This window comes from Protopterus annectens, chromosome 2.part2 (genome assembly GCF_019279795.1).
Source record: "Protopterus annectens isolate FY-2018-M chromosome 2.part2, PAN1.0, whole genome shotgun sequence".
Lineage (NCBI taxonomy): Eukaryota > Metazoa > Chordata > Ceratodontiformes > Protopteridae > Protopterus > Protopterus annectens.
The window spans coordinates 436,011,751-436,023,577 of NC_056730.1; the positions used below are offsets into that span (position 1 = coordinate 436,011,751).

The window sequence follows — 11,827 nt, forward strand, 5'->3', positions numbered from 1 at the left end:
TGTAGAAATCCTCCCCCATTAACTCCAAACACTTCTCTCTCTCTCTCCAAATCTCATCAGCCAGGGAATTCCTGAGAGTCCTAGGCCGCATGGCATCCTTGATACCCATGCTTCCCTTGGCAAGGCTGGATATGAGGAAGATCCAGTGGGGTACTAAAGACTCATTGGAATCAACATTCTCATCCTCTGGATAGTCCCCTACCTTTCCTTCCATGCCTGAAAAAAGAACTGGAATGGTGGATTGCAGCCATCGCCCTCAATCAGGGTATAGCTTTGCAGAACCCTCCACCCTTACAACAAATCTTCACAGATGCTTCAGACCTGGGTTGGGGAGCAGTTTTGCAAAACCACAACAAACAAAACAAAGTTCAGGGAGAGTGGTCCTCCCTCAGGCAAAGAGACCACATCAATATCAAAGAGATGAGGGCCCTTCTCCTAGCATTGCAAACATTCCACCAAATTCTCCTACCAGGTATCTTGAAAGTAGTCACAGACAGTATGACTGTCTGGTGGCATATCAACAAGCAGTGGGGGCAAGGCCTTACCCATTCTGCAGCTTGGCAATTCAGATTTTTCTGGATGCAATCCCTTTACTTATGAGATGAACCAAGTAAAAGGCTTTTCTAACCACTGCTGCTACATGATGGTGGAATGTGAGGTTATTATCAACTTGAGTGCCCAGGTCTCTCACCAGAAGTTGTGTGCTTAGGGGGTTGCTGTTGATGTGGTAATCAGTACGGGTCATGTTTTTGCCGAATTTTTGCATTCAGCTTAAGACCATGATTTTGGCAGCAGTCATTAGTTGCTGTGAGACCCTCTTGCAGTATGTTAACATCATTTGGGGAGTCAGTGACAGCACCCAACTTACAGTCATCGGCAAACTTGGTCAGCCACAGGCCTTTTGTCTTTGCCTGTACCTCCAAGAAATAGATGCCAAACAGTAGGGGTCCCAGGACAAGAAACTCCACTAGTGACAGGTCTGTTATCGATGGAAGTGCCTATTTTGACTTTGAGGGTCCTGTCGGTGAGCAATTGGCTACCCACCTGATAAGATAGGGATTTACTCCAAGTTGTGTTAGCTTTTCAATGATGCCCAAGTTGGGCATTGTGTCAAAGGCCTTGACCAAGTCAAGGTAAGCTGTATGTACTGACTTTCCCTCTCATCCAGGGCCTTGGTGACAGTCTCAAAGACGTCAACCAGGTTCAACAGGCAAGATCTGCTCTTGACAAATCTAAAGTGGGTGGAATCAAGTATGTGGAGATTGCCGATGTCCTTGTTTATGAGATCCATAATAATACACTCCATAGCTTTACAGATCAGACTTGTCAAGCTAATGGATCGATAGTTTCCAGGGTCAGTGGTGGCACCATCTTTGTGCAAGGGGATGGCAGTTGTGGTTCTCTAGTATGCTGGAATGAAGCCAGTACTTAGGCTGTGGTTGAATAGGCTGCTCAATGGTGAAGCCAGTGCTTGCAGGAGATGGTGCAGAATACATCCTGAGATACTATCAGGTCCCATGGAAGCTGTGTTTTTTGCCTTGGATAGGGCCTGTAACACTTGATCTATGGAGATGTGAGGTGCGGGACAAGTATCAGGGATGTCGAGAGGATCTTTGGGGGACAGGGGGGTGAAGTCTGCACTGAACCTATCTGCTAGTAAGTTGGCTAAGTCAATATTACCAGTGTATGTGATACTGTTAAGTACTAATTCAGAACAAACCTTTGCCACAGAGGTTCTTGATGTAACTGAAGAAGACTTTATGGTTTCCCTTTGTTATGGAGGCTAGTTTCGATTCATAATTGGCCTTGGAGCTTTTCACTAGTGATCTGATTAGTTATTGAGGCTAAGGAGGGAGTTTTTTTCCAATTTGGGATATGTTCCCTTTTAACCTTGGACAACAGTTTCTTCCTTTTGTTGTAAAGCTTGTTGATAGAGGATGTCCACCAAACAGGTCTGTGTTTCCTTGAGGAGCAGGTTTTACTTCTATTGGGTATGGCTGAGTCCATGCAGTTGTACAGGTGCTTGTAAACTGCATTGGCGTACTATTCAGCATAGTTGTCTGCATCCTCTGGAGGGGGTGTGTGAAGCTAGGAGGTTGTAGTCAACTTTTTTGAGAATTGTTTTAGCTTGATTTCAGCTACAGGTGTGTGGATGGGATAGACATTTCGAATGAGACAGTCTGATGATCTGATCTAACCAGAGAAGGACATACTATGGGAGTGGTGTAGTGGTCAGCCATGATGGTGAGAGCTAAGTCCAGAATGTTATCTCCCCTTGTGGGGGATGAGACGAGCTGGTCTAGTGCGTTAGAATTGATGAAGTCGAGGAATCGTTGGGTGAGTACATTAGTGCAGGAATAGTTCACACAGTCTATGGTGCAGTAGTTGAAGTCACTAAGGATCAGGGTGTTAAGGGGAACCTTGATGGACTCAAGTAAGCCCAGGTAGGAGGGGTGGGTGTCCTGTGTCATGGGGGTGGGTCTATAACTAGCTATAACTTGGATGGGTGTCTTGCCAACTGTCAGTTGTACCTGGAGTAGTTCCAGTGTGTCATGCTGGCAAACCAGTCTGGAGGTTTCCCTGTTCTTGATGAAGATAGAGACTCCGCCACCCTTAGTCTTCCCCGACCTCATTATGGGGTCGGAATGTGTGGAAAGAGGTATAGCCTGGTAAGGCAGGGGTGCTGTCTGCAGCCCTGAACCAAGTTTCATGACCGCACAGATAGCATCTTCCAGTGCAAGGAGGGCTTTGTTTGTCTGATACTGGAATGGAATAAAACATCCTTTAAAAATTGGTAATACATGTAGCATTTATTTTAAGATGTTACTGCAAGAGAAATATTGTACTTACAGTGTTGTGTTATCATTTCCTCCTATTTTTTTTTCAGAAATGTTTTACCTAATCGCCTACTCTGGACATGTACAAAACTCTGAAATGTACCTTTGTGGAAATATTTAATCAGTATATGCAAGTTTTAACAATTATCATGCTTAGAGTACATTTGCATAATTCATTTTAAAGGTATTCATATTTTAATATACTTTTGTTTTCTGAGATTTAATCATTTAATTTTTCAGTGTTGTGTAGTCATATACATCACATGTATGCCAATAATACCATGCTGTAGTCTACAAGTCAATATTGTAAATAATTTCTACTACCTTTCAGTTTGTGTTTATCAGAACATGACAATAAAAGCAAACAGGTCTTTGCCAAGTGACCTTGTTAAATAACATTTTCTAGGAAGATACCAGCAAAAATTGATTACACCTGTCTTTTTAAACGACACTGTTTGCATACTTGTTCTACCACCTAAGCTTAGCAGTAAAATAATTTACAATTGAACAGCTAACATTCACTGAATTGTGATATGTAATATGGTGTTTAATATTTTCTTTGGTACAGCAAAAATCTCAAGAGAGAAACCAAAGTTTCACCAAAAGCAAACCAATTCCAGTCCTTCAGTGTAAGTATAACAATCTGTAGAATGTGTAGAGTACCACCAGTTTTAGAAATCTAGATTTAATTCTCCAGAACTGACATTGTAAGCTATGAGCAGTATTCTGTAATCTGCAAAATAAAAACTGAACTAAGTAAAAAATGCAAAGTTCTGCTTCATCTGGGAAGGCCATAGCTATTTTCTTCAGAAAGATGTATCCATGTTTAATGAAAATCAATCTTAATCTGTAAACTTGTCTGCTGTGATCCCATAGTTGTCTCTTGTTGAAACACATTGACCATGACCTGAATTATGTGACATGCAGAACTACATTAGTCAGATTTATGAAAACAATCAGTTCATTCATATACCTCAACATAATAATGTATGCAAAGAGAAATTAGATATCTGGTGGATCACTTACTTGGTTTCTTAAGTCTGTCTGCATTATATGTGATGTAATTTTATAAGAGCAATTTGTAGTTTATGCTGTGATTTGCAATATCCATATCATAGCAGGTTAGCACATCTATATTAAATATTCATTTTTTTCTCTAACAGAATCCATTACTCCTTTATGGTCTTTTTTGTAAACTGTCAAATTTCAGGTTTAAATCTAAGTAAACACTTGTCAAAATATCAAAACATTTTTCAAGTTGAAGTATAGCTCTGTATTATAAACCCTTTAATAAAGTATACATCAAAATGCATTTATAAAAATATAACTGTTTGATATGGTTTTGTATCTACATATTCATTAAGGACTATAGGAGTCTAGTATTCCAATTCTGTCAAAAGCCCAGATGAATAAGTTCTTTTATGTGCAGTGGCTATAGAAAGTTTACACACCCCTGTTAAAATGCTAGGTTTTTGTGATAACAAAATGAGACCACAATAAATCATTTCAAAACTTTTCCCACCTGTAATGTAACCTATAACCTGTACAATTCAAGTAAAAAACAAACAAGTCTGTTAGGGGGAAAATGGAAAAAAAAAAAAAAAACATACAATAAGCTGGTTGCATAAGTGTGCTCACCCTTAAACTAATACTTTGTTGAAGCACCTTTTGATTTAATTACGCATTCAGTCTTCTTGAGTACACACCTGCCATCAATTGAAGAGAGACTGATTAACCCCAAATAAAGTTCAGCTGTCCTAGTAGGATTTTCCTGACATTTACTCAGCTGCCTGCTACAGCAAAAAACATGGTTCGCACAGAGTTTACAAAGCATCAAAGGGGAGGGATCTCATTGTTGAAAGGTATCAGTCAGGAGAAGGGTACAAAACAATTTCCACAGCATTGGATATACCATGGAACACAGTGCAGACAGTTTGAAAAAATATGGGACAACAGTGATGTTGCAAAGAACTGGACATCCCTCCAAAATTGATGAAAAGATAAGACGAAAAGTGGTCAGTTAGAGGCTGCCAAGAGACCTACAACAACACTGATGGAGCTGCAGGAATTTTTGGCAAGTTCTGGTTCTGTACTACATGTGACAACAATCTACAGTATTCTCCATATGTCTGGGCTATGGGGTAGGTTTGCAAGACAGAAGCCTTTTTTTTCACAGAAAAACATCCAGGCCTAGCTAAACTTTGCAAAACAATACAAGTCTCCCAAAAACATGTGGAAAAATGTGTTATGGTCTGATGAGACCAAGGTTGAACTTTCTGGCCACAATTCCAAAAGGTACGTTTGGTACAAAAACAACAGTTCGCATCACCAGAAGAACACCATCCCCACGGTGAAGCATGGTGGTGGCAGTATCTTGCTTTGGGGTAGCTTTTCTTCAGCTGGAACTGGGGCATTAGTCAAGGTGGAGGGAATTATGAACAGTTCCAAATACCAGTCAGTTTTGGCCCAAAAACTTTGACCATCTGCTAGAAAGCTGATGATGAAGAGGAATTTCACCTTTCAACACGACAGTGACCCCAAGCATACATCCAGATTAACAAAAGAATGGCTTCATCAGAAGAAAATTAAAGTTTTGGAATGGCCCAGCCAGAGCCCAGACCTAAATCCAATAGAAAATCTGTGGGGTGACCTGAAGAGGGCTGTGCACAAAAGATGCCCTCTCAATCTGAGTGCTTTTGCAAGGAAGAGTGGGCAAATATTGCCAAGTCAAGATGTGCCATCCTGATAGACTCCTACCCAAGAAGACTGAATCCTGTATTTAAATCAAAAGGTGCTTCAACAAAGTATTTAGTTAAAGGGTGTACACACTTATGCAACCAGCTTATTGTATGTTTTTTTATTTTTTATATTTTTCCCCTAACAGATTTGTTTGTTTTTCAATTGAATTCTACAGGTTTTAGCCCAGATTGAAGGTGGGAAATTTTTGAAATGATTTATTGTCGTCTCATTTTTTATATCCCAAAAACCTGGCATTTTAACAGAGGTGTGGAAACTTTTTATATCTACAGTATTTCTCAAAATATCAAATGAAGGACTAACCCCATTTTCAATGAATGTTTTAATATATTACTTGTAAACAAATGGTTTAAACTACAAAGTTAGTATGACCATCCTTATATTTAAATTTTTGGATTTAAGACTTCCTGATGGATATGCCAAATACATGTAAAACAGTATAACAAGTGGGTTAAAAACCTAATATCTGGTTCTGTCTGAAGTAACTCATTAAATATTACTTTTGGAATTAATTTTTTTTCTGGCCAGGTACCTCCCTACTATGCTTGGATATTCAGGAATATAAGAAATTAGAAAGGTTGTTTATTAACATTGGTTCAACAAAGTATAAAGATCTATTTCACTGAAATATCAGAGAGGAGAACTATAAATTAATGCTCATCTCCTTTTGTGTAAGAACATATGCAGGGGCTTTTAAAGACATGTAAAATATATTTTGAATTTATGGAGGTATTTTTTTTTTCAAAGTGTAAGGTTAAAGAATGAACCTTCTCAGCCTGCAATCTAACAGCTTGGTAATTCCGAATATATTTACTGGGGGAAAAATGCTGTTCAGTTGTCAGAATTTGAACACTTTTAGGTGTGCCTGGAATGGCTGAAGGTCCCACATTTTTGTTTTGACTTAATTGGGATTGACCTAGCAAAATACATTGTACTGAAGGTGCATATGTAATTAACAATATTAATCATACCTGAGCCAACTGTCTTCTTTTAACAGCAGCAGCATACATATTTCAACTGTATTTGAACACCTTGAATAGTATTATTTATTTGAGATATAAACATTTATACAAGGCTTACATGTTTGTAGGCATCTTGATTCTTCATCTGATAGACAAATCCAGTACTGCTACACAGATCCCATGAATCTTTTTATTACTCTGGGTATCAAGTCCGTCTACACCCTGATTTCATAGGAGGATGGGATGGACATTCCAAGTCACAAAAGTTATGAGATGTAAGGTCTGGCTGACAGAAGATAAGTTTATGATGGTGTTTTGTCTCTGATTTTGAACAATAATTACTTTGTATTTCATGAACATTGGTTTTGTCAACCAACAAGAGTGGCAGTGGGAACCTGTACTGCCTCAATGTTTGCTAATATTTTTGAGATGCAATTGGCGGATGCTTGTGTGTATTATAGCATGTATACCATGTGGCTACTGTCAGTGTTATATAGATGATATATTTTCATGTGTATGGCTCCTGTAGATAAGCTGCATGATTTCTTTCAAGTATCTCAACAATACTACAACTTACTTGAACTTTACCATGGAGTGTTTTAATATATTCATGCAGTTTCTAGATATTGAGATGTATAAAATATCATGGTCTGGGGATATTGATATGTGCATGTACCACAAACCATGTTATACTAATACATTTTTGAACTGTGATAGTGGACACCCCAAATGTAGATTTACAGGTAAGTGCTAGGCTAGTGGCCCTTTCAGGGCATTTTAAGCATGTCCATGTTTCCTTCTGGTGCTTAAATTAATATATCCCATTTGGTGTTAGATTGGCCTTACCCATGCTGTGGTAAATGATTATATATTACTCTTAATAAGAATAACTGGAATCATAGTGTAATAATTTGAAGGGGACACATGCAAGGGGCAGTGCATTTAGGAGCCTCCTGTGAATCTGAACTTGCTAAAAAGAGAAGCCATAAGAATTTCTATTTCTTGATCAGGTTGAAGACTTTGTATGACAAAGTTACTGCAGTAGCGAGTGAGGTTGTCACCAGCAGGTGTACTAGCTATCGACTCATTATGTACAATCCTGTGCTTCTTAAAGCTCAAGGCAAGAGAAGTCTGAAGACCAACATTATCGTATTGCAATACAATGTATTACAGATACTCTAAATATTTAAAAATTGTTGAAAAACATGGACAATCTTTGGAATTATGAAATGATTAAAAAGTGATTCATTAAAAAGTAAATTTTTTTCACCTTTAACTAGCAGTCCTTCCTTGAAAGAGGTAGATATTTCATCAGATGACATTGGGTTCATAGTAGTAAGCCAAAGGTTACCCAGCATTGTGTTTTCTGTGAAGCATGTAAATTTGTTTCTGATCTTCCTTTTTACATACATATGAAAACAAACAGTGTATGGAAATAGTGAGTGTTACACTTATTTGAGTGAAAGAGTAGTCTATATGGCCAGTTATTCTAACTGTGATACACACTAAGTTGGATGTGTGAGTGGGACACTACAGCAGTGTATAATGTATTTTATTTTATTTTACATTTGTTGAATGGGATAGTCTAACTGGATTTATGTCCATTTTCAGTAGAGTCCCGGGGAGATAAGCTCCAAGAGATTACTAGACTACTTAAGTACAGGTACTAGTTGTTATACAGTTAAATACTAAAAATTTTAAACAGTTCAGGAATCTTCACAGTTTATACAAAAAAACATGTTACAAGCATTAGATAAGATGTTTTAGACTTTATGTACTTCATTAGTAACTAGAAAGTAATTGTTAAACAAATACATACTTCAAGTTTCAACAGTTCAGCAATGCTCACAATTTAAACAGTACTTGTTGCCTGCCTTAGGTAGGATGCTTTAGAATTATATGCAGAAGAATTTAACTAGTTATTTTAAATTATCTCTATTAGGATAAGATATGTTTTTGCCAAGGATAGGCCTTGATCTAAAAAGACACAGATAGAGCAGAAGTTAGGTCTTAAGAGAGGGTATTTGGGATATAGTATGAGATTAGTCTGGATCTGTACAGGGACGTAACCAGTGGGTTTTAAGATAGAGTTTCAGATTGTGTTTTGTTGTTGTTTGTCTTTCGGCTTTTCCCAGTTAGGGGTCACCACAGCGGAACTCCGTCCGCTAATGATTGGCAGTTGGTTTTTATGGTGTCAAGTTGCCAGCCCGACGCCCAACCTTCAACGAAGGCACGCCCATTCAACGCATGTCTTTTGAGCACCCACTCAACCGCGGGGAGGACATGCAGACTCCACACAGAAGGCACTCCCAACCCAAGCCGAGAACTGAACGGGAGAACCTCTTGCTGTGAGGCAACAACGCTACTGCTGCACCACCGTGGAAGCAGAGTTTCAGATTGTGTTTAAAAAGTGTAAATGAAGACAGTGATGTAAGTTCATGAGGGAGTTGGTTCCAATACTTTCCAACTGCATTTGAGAACAGAGCATCTCCTGCCATGTTATTAGATTTACATGTTGATAACAAGTAGTTTATTAGATGAGTGTAAAGTTGAAAGGTTCTTATATTAAGTATTGGGGTAATGGTAGGTTGGAAAAGGGTTTTGTGCGCAATGGTGAGTGAATCTGATTCAGAAGCACTAACCAGCCTAATTGTTTCAGATTATGGCAGTGATGGGTCCTAAAGGAGGAAGCAGTAGCAAATCTGGCAATGCTATTGTAAGCGTTGGCTAGCTTGTTAAGGTTATTTTTTGACAAGTTAGTATATATGGAAGAAGCATAGAGAAGTGTGGAGATAAGGTGGGAATAGGCAATAGTGGTTCTGGCCAGTGGGGAAAGAAAGGTTTTATCCTATAGAGGGAGCCTAGTTTCCTGTTAACAGTTTTTATGGTATTGTTAATATGGGTTTCAAAGTTCAGGTTGTTTATCAATGGTTACCCCTAGAAGTTTAGTTGTTGGATTGGGAGATATGAGTGTATCATTATTGGATAAGACTGAAAAGTTCATTGGGAGTGATTTACGGGTAGGAGTGAAGAGGAGGAGTTTGTTTTTTTTTGAGGGTTCAAGAGGAGACAGCGTTGTAGAAACCAATTTTCTGTTTTATTGAACATTGTCTGAGTTAGAGTCTGTAGTTGGGATTGAGATTTAGCTGAGCAGATTATTGTCGAATCATCTGCGTATTGTACACAGTTAGTTAAAGGAATAGCTAGGTTGAGGTCATTGATAAATATTGAGAAAAGGAGGGGGCCCAATATAGAGCCCTGAAGAACACCTGGGAGATGGGATGAGAGGTTATTGTCCCATAACACTGCCTGCTGTCTATTATCAAGGTAGGACTGGAACCATTTTATAGTCTTTGTGTCCGGAGAGAAGGATTTTAGAATATTGAGAAGTAAGTGGTGGTTGACCATGTCGAATGCTTTTGAAAGGTCAATGAAAAGTGCTGAAGAGAGAAGATTGATATTACGGTTTTTATTGATGCTGTCAGTGAAGGATAGGAGTGCAGTTGTTGTACTGTGGAAAGGCCTGAAGCCATGTTGAGATTTGGCCAGTAAATTGTTCTGGAGTATAACTGGACCACTTGTACTTCACAAATTACATGAATGATAAATATATTATATAGGCATGCTAAGGTTTGCCCATATATTAGAAAAATGTTGTTTTATATACTTGAATGAGTTATTTCAGGCAGGGATAGTATTTTCTGAATGATTTATAATGGTCAACATGGGTCTGTGTTTATTTTTTGATTGATATTAACACAAAACTGGATAATAGTGCATTTACACTGTGGTCTCAGCAGCCACACCTCCCCTGGTCTAAATTATATAAATATTAAATTAGAATTGAAATTGTAGTTTTTAAAAACTGGATGTGCCCATTCTGACCTGAATATGCCTGATCTTGAAATATTAAGCAGGGTCAGGCATGGTTATTACTTGGATTGGAGACTACCTGTGAAGATCAGATACTATATTTGTATAAATATAATAGATGTAAATGTATATGTATATATTTGTGTAGCTGTATATATAAATATATATTTATGTATGTATCTGTGTGTTTATATATATATATATATATATATATATATATATATATATATAGATATATATATAGGATGTATCTGTGTGTTTATATATATATATATATATATATATATATATATATATATATATATATTTATCTATATATATATATATATCTACCGTATTTCCCAGAAAAATAAGACCAGGTCTTATACTTTTCCCCCTGCCAAAATACGCATTAGGGCTTATTATCAGGGGATGCCTTATTTACCTCCCCCCCTGTACAATAATCTACATTTATTCATGTACAAAAATCAACATTTATTCATGTACACCAATCGACATTTATTCATGTACACAAATCGACATTTATTCATGTACACAGATTGACATTTATTTGGTACTTTTCCATTATTGGGCAACAGTTCTAGTTAACGCGTTAACGGTTGTGTGAGAATTCTACATAAACAGTGCAACAAACATTTCAACTTCAGATTATCTACACCTTGGCTTTCACAGTGCAATATTTCATGCTTAACAGAAAGTGCAGAAAAATCTCAATACATGTGTATTGGAGGAGGGGAATAAAACAGGTGAATAACTGCCACTTTTGAGTGGTGATGCTTTCTTTATTCCTTACCCAAACCGTAAAAGAAGAATGATGGAAAGTCATAAAAATAAAGTCTGGGAACTAGTGGCCTTACTTTGTAATTACCCCTTGATAATGAAACATTAACTTAGTACAATAAAGTCAAAAAACTGACAAGAGCTTGCTGGCAGCTGAAAGCAGAAGCAATCCATTCTGTTGTGCCTATAACGGAAAAGTTATTCAAATACAGTCATGTCATCCTCTTCTGGAGCATTGTCATAAGTCTCCAACCCCCGAATTCCAGCCTGAATTTCATGCGACTCCATTTCCTGTAGAACCATTGGCCCCAGTCTGTCATGCCTAGCAATAGAGCTCTCCTTAAATGAGCACTGCTTGTCCATGTAGCCTGCTTGTAGTGCATTGGTAACATAGTTGTTTGTGATTTTATCCCATGAATTCTTCACCCAAGTCACAACCTGTTGCAGGCTAGGCTTTACAAAGTTTCCATGCTGATTTGTCTCCATTCTATTTTCAATGTAGTCACTGAGTTCCATGCGCAAATGGTCCTTGAATGGCTTGTTTATTGCAATATCAAGAGTCTGGAGATAGGCAGTCATTCCTGTGGGAATCATTATTTGATCTGTTCTTCTCTGTGC

General features: G+C 37.9%; 1 protein-coding gene across 4 annotated transcripts in view; it reads left to right on the forward strand.

The window, feature by feature from the left end:
- ARHGEF28 (Rho guanine nucleotide exchange factor 28) overlaps positions 1-11,827 on the forward strand; it is a 3,217,901-nt gene that overhangs the window by 2,619,427 nt on the left and 586,647 nt on the right. For all 4 annotated transcript variants that reach the window (XM_044063941.1, XM_044063943.1, XM_044063942.1 and 1 more), the window contains one exon: positions 3,406-3,466. In XM_044063941.1, coding sequence (XP_043919876.1) covers positions 3,406-3,466 — 61 coding nt within the window. The remainder of the gene's footprint in view (positions 1-3,405; positions 3,467-11,827) is intronic.